This window comes from Poeciliopsis prolifica, unplaced genomic scaffold (genome assembly GCF_027474105.1).
Source record: "Poeciliopsis prolifica strain line A6 unplaced genomic scaffold, Auburn_PproV2 SCAFFOLD004, whole genome shotgun sequence".
NCBI lineage: Eukaryota > Metazoa > Chordata > Actinopteri > Cyprinodontiformes > Poeciliidae > Poeciliopsis > Poeciliopsis prolifica.
In genome coordinates this window covers 12,484,729-12,500,239 of record NW_026562379.1, presented here as the reverse complement: position 1 = coordinate 12,500,239, position 15,511 = coordinate 12,484,729, and the positions used below count along the sequence as shown (strand labels likewise).

Below are 15,511 nucleotides of genomic sequence, written 5' to 3'. Positions count from 1 at the left end.
ATCAGTTTTAATGCCGGTTGGTATTGTCTTACCAACCGCTTCTAACCGTTTGCTGCGTCACAGCTGACTTTGCAGAGGTTCATAAAGGGTGGTCAGACGGGGCACTGTTAAATTTGGTATGCCAAAGAATGAACACACACCAAAATTAATGGTGTTAATGCTATCATATATGACTTTATGACTCCAATCAATAATATTGATCAGCAGCTATTTGATGTGGAGTCATAATCTGTCACAAAACTGGTATTGGAAGCATAATCAGTGGGAACATAGTGTATCACAAAAAAGTTTCCAAATGTACATGTGAGATGTAAGCATTTTGTTACCAATCCATAATTGATCTACAGTTTATGAAAATACTTACCTGTCACTTCCCTGAGGTATATGCCATACTTTAATGACAGTGACATAAAATTGTCTGTTCACACAGTCAACACAGATAGAAAGGAAGAAAACAGCAATGTAATGGGGGTATAAAATGATCCAGAGAAATAATAATGTCATGACAGATGTACATACATGCTGCAAGTAATTGGAAACTTCATTTTTGTAAGGTACAAATGTAAGACTTTTGGACTAATGGGCACAGTGGAGTGAGGGTACCGTTACAGATAACACATTACAAACAAATTACAGATAAAAACTATTGTTGAACTGAAACCTTTGCGAAATGTCACAATCGGCCCAAAAAAAAAAAAAAAGAAGAAATGTGTGTTTGAAGTTGTTATCATGAGTGAGATTTTGCTTTGTGCCAGACTTGAATCATCGTAATTAGCTTTGAGTGACTAAGGATCTGGAGCACACATTGCACTGTTTCCAGCATGGTAGTCACAATACTAGAGCCTCAGCAGAGTGGCTCTCTGTTTCGAGGTTCGGAGTTTTTTGAGTGCTGCAAAGAGCCAGCTAAGTGAGGCAGCTTTTCACTCACGCGCTGAGGTGATGCTTCAGCCACAACAGACCGAGCTCATTACTTTATGATGCTCAACTAAATTTACCAGTGAGAACAAAGTCGGTCACATTCACATTCAGCTCCCTGCCAACCACTTCAACAACAATGTAGTATTATGATGATGATGTTTCATCAGCTGCTATATTTGGTCTTTCCTTGTGGGGTAGTTACACATGAAAGCCCCCCAATCAACCAGCAACAAATCCAGTCATCTGTTGTCAGTGTGGGTGGAATAATATAAAAACACAGTAAATTGGGATTGATTCATGAATCACACCCTCGCTTTTCTATTTCCCCTCTTTTCGTTTGAATTACATGCTTCACCTGCTGGAAGGGAGATATTGTAGGGAGGTGGAGTTCCCTGAAGGAGACTTAGTCATGGTGTGGATCGCTTTTTATTAATAATGGCCAAAATTACATAACCAGAAATCCTCTAGCCTACATCTGAATAGTATATATTTGCAGACAGACTATAAAACCATGTCATGATTGATAATTCAACAATTATTTGTGTAACAAAGTATTAATTGCATTGCATTGCAATCTTGTGGCTTCTGTTTTGACAAATTCACTTATCAACAAAGGGCATGGAGTCTTATGACCACACTTCCACAATGGATCGAGGGAAATGTAGCATCAAAAATTTTTATCTGCAAATCTTTTGGAGTGCTTCTTTACTCTTGCACATTGAGAGATGAAAATGTTTTCTTATTTGTCTTCAGAAAAATTAAACTCGGTCAAATTGCAGAGGCGAGAAAATACTCTTTTGCTCAGAGCACCTTCACTCTTCCTGCTGAAGAAGAACATCCTTACAGCATGATGCTGCCACCACTGTTTCTCTCTCCTTCGTGGGGGCATCATGCTCAGGGTGACAAGCAGTGTTAGTTTTTCTCTAGACATACAGTCCTGTATGTGGGTCAAAAACTTTGTCTCATTTCATAATTTTAATGTGTCCACTGTGATATTTTGTCCACATAGAAAATTTTTTGTATACTAGTATATGTAGAAGAAATTAAAATCAGTCTCATTTGTGCCACTTCTGCATGTTTGTGTCTCGCAGAGCTGCAATGAAAACTTTTATGACTTGTTTTGAACAATGGATTACTTCTTGCCACTCTTCTATGATGGCCAGATTTGTGAAAAGTACAACTAATATTTGTCGTGGTGACAGAATCAGTGGCTACTTTTCTCACTGAGGTAATTACAGGTGAACAACTATGCTTTGGTTGTTTTGTTGTGCCACACTCTATTTTTAAATAATAAGGACCAGTCAGAACCAGCATACACATAAATAATCCCATATTAAGGCAATTTAGAGATATTATGTATGTTTTCTAACTGTTGGAGTAAACGAGGCAACAGTGCAATCTCCAGTCCAAAAGGTCCCAGCTGAGATTTGAAATGCTTCCACATGTTGTAAGATGACATTGCCCATGAGCTCCTCGGCTGAAGTTGTGAAAGACTGGCTAAGAGACCATGGCAGACATTTTTACACATGTATTGGTCAATAGAATCCAGACTGCAACCTCTGACATCTTGCGGAATGTCGCTGGGTTAGTTTAAGCAGAAGTCTCATAAAGTATTTTTTTGAAGACGCACCTAATCCTTGGTGGGAAAAATGACGTAAAGAGAAAAAGGTTAAACATACTTAACACTGTTCATCTTGCAAAGGTGAACAGAGATGTAACACTTGAATCACCAGAGATATTTAATTTGAGAAATTTTGTCAAAATTCCAACTCCAACAAGAGATTTAGGTAAAAAACTAAATATATGATCAGGTATCAGGATCCTCTTGGATCTACAAATTGTTCAGTATTTTAACACCAGTTTTATTTTCACATCTCATGTCCTACATTTACAAGAGTTCACAGGCCAACCAGTTCAAAGAGAGAAAACATGAATTGACTAAATTCACGCAGAACACCCAGTGTTGTAAACCTCCAAAGTATAAGCACATCTTTTTGACTTCCTTCTTGGCTGTCTGACATACCATATGTAGAAGATGAGAATTGTTTTTTTCAAAACCCATTAACTCAGGCTGCTGATAACTTAGTTTTTGTGAACCTTAAGACTCTTACATTGAGGATGTCTCAATTCTTTAATAGTCATGGTTTCAATGTAAGTGGCTTAACTTCTACTGTGTCCACTCTGTGAGAAACCTGGACTTGTAGGCAACTTTATTACATAACCAAGAGCAGACAAGTCACACTGAGAAACTGCTGCTGCTTTAAGTGGCATGAATCAATAAATGATGACTGCTGAAGTAAAAGGCCTTCTTGTTATTTCACTCTAAATGTGCAAAAGGTGCTAAACTGACAGCAATGGATGTACAATGGACTTAGTTGAAACTAAAAAGGAAATGAGCATTTAGAGAAGTTTAATGTAAAACTTGAAGGTAATGTTCTATAACCAAACTCTGGTTTAATTAAACATCTCTGCATCTTTCTCCAAGACCTGTCATTTCTTCACTCATGTTCTAAAAATCTTCACAGAATTACTAAATGTACAACACACAGATGACTTGCTATAAGTGCCATTGGAAGACAATTGATTGCACTGAATTTTATTTAGGAGTATCATGGTAAAGGCAGCTTATACACAGATGTTCAGATGATTTTGGAAAGAAAAACTATTTTGTTATGGTATATCATAGGGGTTTGGGTTTGCAACATTTACATCCCAAAAAGCTATTTTTACCCTCAGTTCAGTTAATAAAACATGTTTGGAGCAAAAAGTGTTTTTTTTTTGTTGCTCAAAGAAATAAAACTTACATAAATTTTTGAAAATAAGATAACGAAAAATGTTTTAATTTGTCATACTTTGACCATTTTACTGAAACCTTTCAAACTTAAAAGTCTTTTTCAGAAAAAAAGATGGATGTGAAAAATTATATTTTTATGGGCTTGTTGGTTCTTTCTCACTTTAGACAAATCTATTTAGAGCCATTGTGGAAAGTCCAAGGAGCCAGTTGCAGCTCTGGAGCCTCATGTTGCAGACCCTTCCTTGAGTTACCACATAAAAAAGTGACTTTTTTGGTTTCCATAACATTTTAAAGGAGTTTTTACTTTTGCAAGGCTCCATCAACTGCGACACTAAAAAACTGCGACACTAAAAAGACATTAAAACCATTGTTTGTGCACCGTTTACTATAAACACCAAAGCAAGTGCCCTGTCAAAGTGAATGTTCCCTTTATTTTCTCTTGCATTGTTTGTGCAGTTTAGCAACAAGTTAATAAAATTACACTAAGGGAGCAACTGCCATCACGACGTGCAAATCTATTAATATAAATACCCCCATCTTTGGCTTGGTACCAAAATATTGTGGAGTTGTTCCAACAGGCTGAAAGTGGTGTGAGGATATTTCTGCTCTGAAATCAATAAAGTGCTAGCATCACTCCTTAAACAGAAACAAAATCCATGATGCTGCCCTGAGAAGGCGTACAACCATGCAACCCACATCCAGAACAGAAAAAAATAAATATTCACCCAGTCGGAAATGCTGCACTGTGGAAAATAACTTTAATAAAACTCTTATGAAAACAAAAAAAAAGGCAAAACAATAAAAGCCTGTACATTTTGCGATATCCAGTGTTTGAAACTTCTGAAGGCTAGTGGTTCTGTTTTGCACATAAACCAGGAGTCAACATGAACATAGCATAGGCTGAGGCCTGGACTCAGAGATTTAGATGACAGGATATGGAGCATCTATTTGGATATTGCACAAACATGGAATACAGATGCAGATGCTGCAAGAGCACCGTTTGTCCAAACAAGTAAGTCTGCATCACAGTCTTACTCTCTGCTGACAAATCCCTTCCACCTGGCTGCTGACTCCGCCCACAGCTGCTTCTATCAAAGCAAATACACATAATAGAGCGGCACATGTTTGCACATTCAGTTTGGAAACAGATTATTAAAAATACAATAAAATTATTAAACATATGCTGTCATGTTTTGGTTGTAACATCACATGTAAAAGAATCGGCTTTGACATCATTGCTTGTTGGTCTTTTAAATAGATGTCAAACAGGACAGTCAACAGACTCCACAATGTTAAAAAAAATTAAAATAAAAAATAAAATGAAGTGTTTAGTTTATTAAAAGTCTTTTTGAATTACTCAAATGACTCGTATGTCTCTAAAAACATTCCAGTGTTCGAAGGTCCAAAGGAAGCAAGAGTCAGACTGTGGACCAGAAGGCTCAGGGAATCTTTTTCCTCCAAGAAGTCACCTTTTTCTGTTTCCCTCACAAAGTAGTCTGGCACATAGATCTCTCTTACACAGTAAAAACAAAACAAATACAATCTTCTTGCAGTTTTGCAGCAGACCGGTCCAAGGTTGTACTGCTTGTGGCGTTCAGTATTTCAAGACAAGGACAACTGCATATCTGTTTTAACCTCTGCCATTTTCTTTGTCGTTCCAAATGCTCTTCTGGGGTGTCGTCAAAAATATGGTGGCCCTTTTCATTCGAGTCTCCACCTGCTGAATCCAGCTTTTCTCCAAACACTCCAGTAGTTAAATGATGCTGCAGGCACCTGAACGGGGAGGTCCTGACAGATGTTTTAGCGCCGGCTAACAGGAATCGGTTCCGTTCCTCTTGCTGGGTTCTCCACCAGCTGTTCAGTCTGTGCAAAGCTTGCAAATGTTGTCAATGACAACGGCGATTCCACAGAAATGATTCCAGACCATAATTTTAAAGTTTGGGGTTTCCATGCCAAAGTTCAAGAAGGTGATGAGGTTGCAGGGTAACTGACACATTTCAGAGTACATTTACCCAGTTTACAGTACGCAGGTTTGAATCTGCTTGGGTTTCAGATTTGAGCGAGATTCCCTTCTTCAATTAACTAATTAATTAATTCAGTAAAATGACATATATATTCATGTCACCATGTCCCTTTGGCACATCTGCCCCCTTCCACACATTCCCTCAACATTTCTCCAGACCCCCAGTTTGAAGGTGGTTCCAGCTGGTCTAGGAGCGGTTGTCTTTGGCCACGTTGTGGGCCATCCAGTTGACCTTGGTCGTCCAACTTTCTCTCAGCGCTTCATCAAACTTCTGACGAAACTGCTTCAAGGCCTCATCGTCTGTCTTCCCCAGAGCAAGAGAGTCCTGATGGGGGAAAGAGGAAGAAAAATGAGTGAAGAGTGTGTGAGGAAGATGATGAAGAATAATTATGATAATGATGAATAACACACAGCTTCTTCCATCCATACTCATTCAACTTAACTGGCCGATTCAATTGGGTATATTAGTTATGTGAAAAAACTTTGGAGTCAGAATCTGAACCAGTTAAACAGAGCTTAACTATTCACTCTTTTAAAACCAATTTGATATATAATTAAAAACTAGTTAAACTAAAGTTATTAAATACCATCAGATAAAAGTAAAATTAAGACAAATAACACAAACAGGATAATATACCAGAAGTAAGGAGAGGCCTAGTTATCAGGATTAAGAAAAGCATATAAAGAATATGCTGAAGATTTCTGTTAAAACAACCTGGACCTCAGCAGAACCGGGGATGATTGTCTTCATGGATCCCGATAAAGTAATTTATGACAAAGATCAAATGGTGAGCGCCAATAACTCAGTTCAAGCACACACTTTTCAGCAGGACATTTTCATTTTGAAACATCTGTTTATTGGTGTTCTGCAAATATTTCACGTGCTAAAAATAAATGTAGTATTAGATACTAAATTTAGCATTGTGTAGCTGTAAGCTGCATTAAAATGTAACAGCATTGATATATCACTGGTGCCGGGAGTGAATCTGCATAATACATGAGGTTCACTTTATGGTCTAGATTGCTTCATTAAGATGCTCCTCAACATCACATCTACAAGATTAGAAATGTTAAATTAGATGTTTGTATCATATTAACAAACTGTGGTCAAAATTAGAATCAGTTAATCAAAACTTTATCATAAACAGCAGGCTAAAATTCTATAAAATAGCTACATTTCCACAAATGAAATGTAGATAATTTATAGAATTTAATTACCTCCGGAATCCTCTATTTTCCATCATCACAGAGCTAACTTGAAAATGGACGATAGTTAGGGAGAAGACTGGTGATCAGAAACAGGTGTTGAGAAAAACACAGGTCTTCAAACAGCTGCTGTTTTGCTCTGGATCTCCTACATAAACCACCACTCAGAAGTGCTGGTTAAACATGCCTCACAAAGCTCTTGCCTCTCCATGTTAAAAAGGTCAAGCTGTTGGACGTGAGCGCAGCTGCAGTCGCTCTGGCTGTCTCAACACTGACGACTCTGTCCTGCCACAGCCTCAGAGTTTGGCCATTCTTCCTCATTAAGATATACTGCTGTTGACAGCCGTTGCCATGGGAATCTGCGCTGCTCGTGCAACACATGCGTCATCAGTAGACCGCATGAATTCTGAAGCACAGCAACATCAACATGAGCTCAGCTCACAAGCCAGCCTGCATGTGCACACAACTGCTACACCAATTAACATCAAGTGTCCCTATCAGCAATTTGGATGGACATCATCAAGGAGCAGGAAGCTTGGAGCTCTGATGTGTGCCACCAGTGGTTATTGATGGATAACCACTGGTTATTTTCTTTATAGAGCGTTGCAAACTTGTGTCATTGCAGCCACAACTGAGGGCGCACCAACTACCTGTGGTCACAACCAGCCACAGGCTATTGCATAACTCATAGTGCATCATCATATTGAAGCTCAGCTCAGGGCATCTTAATGGGTCACAGGAAAAACAAGACAAGGTGACTCAACTCAAAACAAAGTCTTAAACCCTCTTGAATTTCTACACTTTCTAGCTAGTATTTTATTGGGATTTAAATGCAACACCAACATAGAAGTGGACAAGTTTAGTTTATTTTTTTTTTTAAACAAATAAAAATTTGACAAAGTAGTACTTGTTCCAGCAAGTACTACTGGAAGTCTTAGGGGAATGTTTCTTCTAGCTATGCAGATTCAGTGTGAACAGCAATTGTAGAAAATTTTATTTACGGGTATGTACAAAAAATTAGACGACAGGTGGAAAAGTTAATACTTTTACAGGATACCACACATGTACCACGATGATTTGCCTTGCGTCATGAAATGACTGGTCTCAAACCGATCCCGTGACGGTGGATGTATCAAAGAAAATAAAAATATTAACATTTATTAATTAAGATTACAAAAATTTGGATTATAAAAAATTGCAATCTTCTCCAGTTTGTGCTCCTCATTGCTGCTTGTGTTTTTCTTCCACTCAGCGTTCCAACAATATTCTTATATACAGTATTGTAAATGGAAAAAGTGAAATCTAACCAAGAATGAGTAGAAATTTCCACTGGTAAACATTTCCACCACTTGTTGACATACATTTCTTCAGAAGCATGTCTGGTATGTAACCGCATGCAAACTGCATTTTGCCACTGAATAAAATCAGTTTTAAATCCACATGTACTGCTGCATCTCAGCCTTTGGTACCTTTAGATATTGGATGTCTTTGACAGAGGTTAACTCAGGTAGTCCAGCAGTCAGCATGAGGGCAAACAGCGTGATGAAGAGGTTGCCGTTCTTCCTCAAGATAAGATAAGCATCCTCACAATATTGACGGAAACTAGAAAGAGAGAAGGAGGAGATATGAGCACAGTTGTTTGTCATGTTATGCAAATTCTGGACTTCATTGAAGGGATAGACAATTTAACACACATAAACAAAGAGACTTCAGATAATGCTTTGTTATTCAAGCTTTATAAAACAATTTCTTGACCAAAAAAAAATTTGATCGATTTGCAAAATTTTTGCCTTTATAAAAACACAAATAAAAAAGATTCCAGTATTTGTTCATTTTTGTATTTTATGCACACTAAGCTCAGAAAGCAAAAGGCCTTTCAGCGATGTTGTCTGCACAAGCTAAAGTAGACCAGAGTGGTTTGGTGGCCGAGTGATCTTAGTGGAAGTTTCGTTTTGAGTTTTGTCATCAGTGGAAACATGACTGAGCTAAATACATAAGACCACAAACTGTTCATAATAAGAGACAAACACTTCCGTTTTTTCTAAGACCAGCCAAGTGTCGACTCCTAGGGCCCCAACTAGCTGGAGAGGAAAGATGTGATTCTAAAACGGTCCAAAAGAGCAGAAATAATAATTTCTTCTCTTAAGTCAGTAAAAAGTTCTTACCTAGAACGCAACTTTCGGCCTTCAAAGCCGGTACAGTTTTTGAACATGCCTATTATTTGTCATATTGGTACCAATGTCCACTGAATTTTAATAACCCCCCCCCCCAAACTTTAAAGACAAGATTTCCTCTGCGTGCCAACTACCATTGTACACAATGTTCCAACTACTTGTACCCACAGACACCACAAGTGCTGATGCAACAACCACCCACTACTGTATTTAGCAGCTTTTGACATAAACAAAATGAGATATGAGAACTTTTTGGAGCTCATAAGACCAGTTCCAAATAATGTGGTTTAAAAGTAACTACAACTAATAAAAGGCATTTTTTCCTCTATTCTTGTTATCTTAAAAACATTTTCATTTTACTACAGAAAAATAACACATTATGTTATCAACTACTCTAATACAGATGATACACATGTAGGCATGGATCTAGGCCACAATAACAAAGACTAACTTTGAAGGGTTATTCCACCTCTAGAGACAGATCTGACTTGACCCAGAACCAGTATGAACTGGTACCCTGAATGTGTTGACAGTGTTGCTTTATGAAGTCTTTGCATGACACAGTTGCATACTGCATGAATGGAAGCAGGGAGGTAAACAGAGCTGAGGTTTTGCTCTTGTTCTCACACCACAATTAAAAACCTGCTCTCAAATTTACATTCATGTGCAAAAAATGTACTATGCATTACAAAAAGGCATTTTCATTCACTTTAGTTTAGTGCTAAAGTTATAATCCAGCCCTAATTTTTTTGTATTTTTCTGTCATCAATTCTCATTATCTTTTAAATGCTTTTGATAAATAGCTTTTACAATCTTTATCTCTAGGCATAAGAGAGATATTTTTCTTCACCAAATGAATTAACCTCTTCTACTGCCTCAAACTGCCTCTTACTTTATTTTCATAAACAGCACGCTGTTCCACAAACCTGCCTCAATGTCCTCCAATTGTGAGTCTTTGCCTCAGCCTAGTGGTGGAAGGCAGTACTGCAACAATGACCTCAGCCTTTTTAAAACCATTTACAGGTACAAAAGCCAGTTCTTTATAGGATTGAGTTTTAACTTACTAGTTTTCTTCAAACATGACAACAGCAATAATCAGATGAGATTTTGACCTAGAGGTCAAAATGGCTTTCCAAATTTCTTATAAATATAAAAAGTGTGGCATGAATTTCTAGTCACCGTTTCACTCTGACACCCCTAAACAAAACTCAAGAGCAACCAACTGCCTTCAGAAGTCACATACTTTGTTACCAAGTCCATCTATATGTAGTGAAATACAGCTGGTGTTGTAACACAATGATGTATGCAGCTGAAATGTGTTAAGTTTAAATTGGTGAATACTTTGCAATGTATTTGATGCTTGTGTTCAGGCAGATAAACCTAAACAAAGAAGTATTCATATGAGCCGTTATTATTACAACGCGCCTGTTTGCTTTATTTTTGCATCTATGAATATGATTTCTTTTTTAAGCAAATGTAAATCTACTGCTCACAATAACGGTTAACAGCTCTGTGTCAAATTGAAATTTTTTTTTGCACTTTTTACTTGAAGTGATTCAGTAGTATTGTTTCAATGTGATGTAGATTTAGAAACAATGGAAAGTGGGGAAAAAAAAAAAAGACAGGAACAAACCTGCCAAATTTTTCCGTGTTCCCCGTCTTGCCCTGTTGAATGACGTGGATGAAGTCATGTGTGAGGATAAAGGGTACGCGTTCCCTCTTGATGCCGAACTTGGACTTGAAGTTGCCAAGGATGTGACCGAAGTCTATGTGAAACAGCTGACAGGAAATCACAGCAGACGGTGAGTCGCACTGACATGAGGAACGAAACGAGCTGATGAAAATGTTTCTCCTGCTTGCCTCACCTGCCCCGTGCTGCGGACCATGATGTTGTCGCTGTGGCGGTCTCCAATGCCCAGGACGTACGTAGCTACGCAGTAGCCCGCACAGGACAATGTGAACTCCTCGATGGCCCGGTCGAGAGCATCACTGTGAACACGGGACACATGACCATGATAAGATGTAAATTCTTTTAAATTCCCAGAAGATGCATTTCAACTCCTTCCTACCCAGAGTTCCTTTCTTTCAGCCAGTTCAGCAAAGCGTCCTTGTTGAACGCTGCGGTTGCTGCAACGTTGCTGTTGGTCAGCTGGATGTTGGCGATCGTGTCTGCTGATGAGACCACTTCAATGAGTCCTGCTCTGTCACCCGTTGCTAAACAACCATATGGAACAATCCTAAGGAAAAAGAAAAGAGATTTGATATGAGATATATATGAACATTTGGCCTTTCTAAACTGCATATTTAATTCTAAATTATAAGAAATTAAAAACATAAAAATAAAAAGTCAGCCTCAGTCATATTTAGATTAATTTGGGAAATAGAATTATTGGAGAAAATTGACAAATATTTATTTATTTCGTTAAGCATTTATTAGTTGTTTATTAACAATATTTGTTTAATTAATTTTAAATGAAATCAATCTCCAATAAAAATGGTCCAGCAGATGGAAAACAGAAAAATGTGAAAAAGAAGGCCTCAAACTGCATCACAGTATTTGTGTTTGGTGGATTTCTGGTGAAAATATGTTTTTCATTTAATGAAGGAACTGGAGGAGATAGAGTAGGCAAAAAATGCACTGTTGTTTAAAAAAAAAAAAAACACTAAAGAGAAAAACACAGGAAAAACATAGTATATATGTTTCAAAATAAATATAACTAGCAAGTACCCACCTCTGTTTATAATAATGGTGTACATGCATTGTCTGTTATTCTTAAACTCTTGAGCTGAACTGTAAATCAGATAGGAGAATACCAAAGCCTCAACCTACTGGATGAACGATGCACAATTAATTTCTCACTGAATACTAGAAAATCTTGACATGAGGGTAAAGAGATCAGCATGTTTTACACACCGATTACACTCCTCAAACCAGAACTGATTATGGTTGTTTTTTTCTTGTGGCAGAAACATGGAACAGTGTTTCTATTTTTACACAATCTGACTGTGGGTTGTAGAAGACATAAGACTAGTGAAATGGCAATAAAATCCCTTCAGAATAAACAGCTTTAACTAGCCCTGACCTGCAGTCCCCAAATGTAGTCATTGTGTGGCCACCTTGTTGTCATTGTGTGACCATCATGGTGAGCCCCTAACACAAACTTTGTATCTTTGTTTTCCAAAATTACTATTTAACATTATTTCTGAACTAGTAAGTAATATTAATAATCCCAGATAATATGGCCACGGCAATGGTCTTATAGGAGTGTTTTATTTGTGGATTGTGGGCGCATTTTGTTGCCTCACAGCGCAAACATTGGTAAAAGTGGAGTAAGGATGGGTGGAACAAGCCTGGTGACAAAAAGAATAAAAAGCTCTATTTTATGGAACTGACTGCGGTTGAACGGTCCTACACCTTATAAAAACAGAGCAGACAGTGGCATTTGTTTGTGGTACAGTCTACAATATAACTGTGGTTCAGCTAAACTTACAAAAGAGCTTCTGCTTCACCACAGAGAGCAGGGACCAAAACAAGACAAAGTTTGCACTCTTGAATTGTATTTGAACGCAAATTAGACGTTTTCTGGCCAATTCCTGATTACAGCTCTTTTAAAAAGCCTGACCTGCCGATTCTCATTTTGGCCGATACCAATTATTCAGATTTTTCAGAAATGTTGCTAAATATAGCAAGAAAGCTGCTGTGTTGGCAACAGTAGGGTGACTGCTGTTAACTGCAAATGAGCAGACATGGCCTGGTGGGCCGGTCTTTCAGTCAAACCTCTCTCATGGTAGCGCAGAAGAGGACAGTGGTTGTCTTTTAAACCTTTGCTGAGGTAGATAAGATTCGAGAATATAAGATCGGCTTAATATGCAAATATCAGCCGATCTCTGAACTCCCAAACTTAAGGAAATCGGCTGGCCAATAAATGGGTGTACCCCTAACATAAATACAAAGGAACTCACCTCAGGTCCAGATTTGCTTCCTTCCACAGAAGGTCCATCAACCTCAATATCTGCAGGGTCAACATGTCTTGCCTCAAGTCTAGGAAATAAAAATGACAATGAAAGATGAGCTAATGTTCTGAATGTAATGGAATCAGCCACTTATGAAAGTTAAATATACTGTTTGGTTTTATTACATCCCTGTAGTGCTTTGCAAAAGTATTCATACCCAACCATGGCTTCATGATTGTGAGATTCCTACCGTCTCCATTTTTAAAGATGATTCCCAAAGTATCTCCATTAAGCAGCTTGTTGTTGTAAACAATCCAAAGAGGCTTCATCTTGGAGTCCATATAGCGACACCTCTCCACACTAAAAGCACGAGGATGGAGGAAAAAGGGTTATCTGCAGCTCTGTGCTGTTTGCTTCCACCCAGAGGAGGGATCATAATGTGAGCAGCTGACTTACCTGATGTCAGACAGCAGCACACTGGGGTTGAGAGGGGAGCTTAGGTCTGACAGAGCCTCTGAGTAGCCGCTCTGTCTCAAACACGTTATCATGGCCTCCTTGGTCAACATGGCCTCCTTTGTTTTGCTTCGAGCGTTTTTAAGGGTTCCCAGCTTGATTAACTCATTGACAGACTTCAGCTTAGTCAGGGCTTCTACCTAGAAATGAAAATTAACAAATTCAACAACTAGAATGATATTTTAGAAGGTTGTTTTGTTCGCTTGCAAGCAGCGAAACACAAGCACTAAACCATTTCTGCTCCCAACAGCTAACCCACTTTCCTACAAACCAGACTGTTTGCTTTGTGCAACAGGAAAGTGGTGAGATAGTCCAGGAGGAAATAGCAAGAAGTGAGTCAAAGGTTAGAGGGCAGGACACAGACAATAAAAGCCACAAATCTTGCCTGTCAGGGTTAACAATAGCAGAGCAAGAGTCTGAATATATCCACTTGTCTGACAGACATAAATCTAGAAAGAAACCAACATTTCTACCCATAGCAGGACAATATGCTTTTTAACAGGTATAACTAATTAGATTTACAACTCATAGGTTGAAAGGGACAAACCAGACTGAATGTATCTTGCCTGTTTCTTTAAAACCTCAATATGAGGGATGCTTCCTCTACAATAGGCCTCCAAGATGAGGGAGAACTGGACTGAAACAGCTGGCATGTGGATCTCTGACCTGTAGGGGGCAGCGGAGAAGAAGGAGGAAACAAATGAGAGATGCATTACATTAGTTTTTAATGCTTCATTTTTAATTTTTGTTTTATGAATGAATGGTCTTTATTTTGGACACATACAAAAATACATCTCTCAGGAAGAGAAGAAATTATTGCAGGGAAATATTTTTACAATTAATTTATAATCCTAAATTAAACCTAATCATCAGACATCCATTTTTTTTGAAACATGACAGAGTTCAATTGAACTATTTTTGTTGCTTATCATTTGTTGCTCAGAGACTCACTCACCGAAGATGCCAGAAGAGGAAGTGTCCGATTTTACGGTTCTTTTCTGCACGTTCCAGCAAGAAGTGGGTGAGTGCGCAGTCATAATAAGGCTCATAACGCAACACCTGCACCAACTGCAGGAGGTATTGGGACAGTTCCTCATCGCTGGCGGAAGGAGATAGAAAACAGGAACGAAAACGGAGGTATAGTGGTTAGTGGTTGTTTTCTGGCAATAATTTGATGAATATACTTAAATTGACCTTAAGGGCTTTCACAAATTTCTGCCAAAAAGAATGTCACTTATTACCCATCAGCTAAAAAGTGTTTGGTGCTTTTATAAATATCAGGATTTTACTTTTATTTATCTGCGTATTAATATAAACTGATAAATGTGTCTACCTCATGTCCCGCAGGCAGCCCACAGCGTACTCTCTGACGTACTGATCGGGATAGTTGAAGTCCAGAAGCTCCAGAGCATCTCTGGGACAAAGTTTGGGCCAAATCTGAAGCAGGGCCTGGAGCTGAGAAACACACACTAATATGTTAAAAATGGCTGATATCTGAGTACTCTGTTAGCTGATAGAATTACATGCTTATTGGAAAAGTTTGGTTACACAAAATGCAGAATCAGCTTCAGTTTGCAATAAGAATGGAAAAACACTTATACTTAAATAATTTTAGTAGATTAACAAATATAAATAAATAAAAAATACATACAACTTTTTATTAGCAACAAAGTACAAATAAAGTTTTATGTCCTTCATATTGTTTGTTGTATTGAGGAATAAATTATTATTAAAAAACTGTAATTAAAAAATAGCTATTCTTCTCCTGCAGTAATGGTACTATCACTTAAAATAACATTATAAGAGCACATCTTGAAATATAATAAAACAGCTAACATATAGAAATCATATAAGAGGGAAGTAACATATTTCTACATAAAAACTGTCTTGCTGGTCAGAGCAAATTGTAAACTGAAAATCAGACCAACG

At 38.0% G+C, this 15,511-nt stretch overlaps 1 protein-coding gene across 1 annotated transcript in view; it reads right to left on the bottom strand.

Annotated features, from left to right (window-relative positions):
- Positions 1-4,453: 4,453 nt before the first annotated feature.
- pik3cb (phosphatidylinositol-4,5-bisphosphate 3-kinase, catalytic subunit beta) overlaps positions 4,454-15,511 on the bottom strand; it is a 52,218-nt gene continuing 41,160 nt past the window's right edge. Inside the window, exons 14-24 of the mRNA XM_055028540.1 lie at positions 14,916-15,037; positions 14,538-14,681; positions 14,149-14,248; positions 13,526-13,722; positions 13,320-13,429; positions 13,079-13,157; positions 11,185-11,352; positions 10,981-11,104; positions 10,749-10,894; positions 8,411-8,543; positions 4,454-6,060 (exon numbers count right to left, since the gene is read on the bottom strand). Of these exons, the coding sequence (XP_054884515.1) occupies positions 5,923-6,060; positions 8,411-8,543; positions 10,749-10,894; positions 10,981-11,104; positions 11,185-11,352; positions 13,079-13,157; positions 13,320-13,429; positions 13,526-13,722; positions 14,149-14,248; positions 14,538-14,681; positions 14,916-15,037 (1,461 nt within the window). The 3' untranslated portion in view covers positions 4,454-5,922. The remainder of the gene's footprint in view (positions 6,061-8,410; positions 8,544-10,748; positions 10,895-10,980; positions 11,105-11,184; positions 11,353-13,078; positions 13,158-13,319; positions 13,430-13,525; positions 13,723-14,148; positions 14,249-14,537; positions 14,682-14,915; positions 15,038-15,511) is intronic.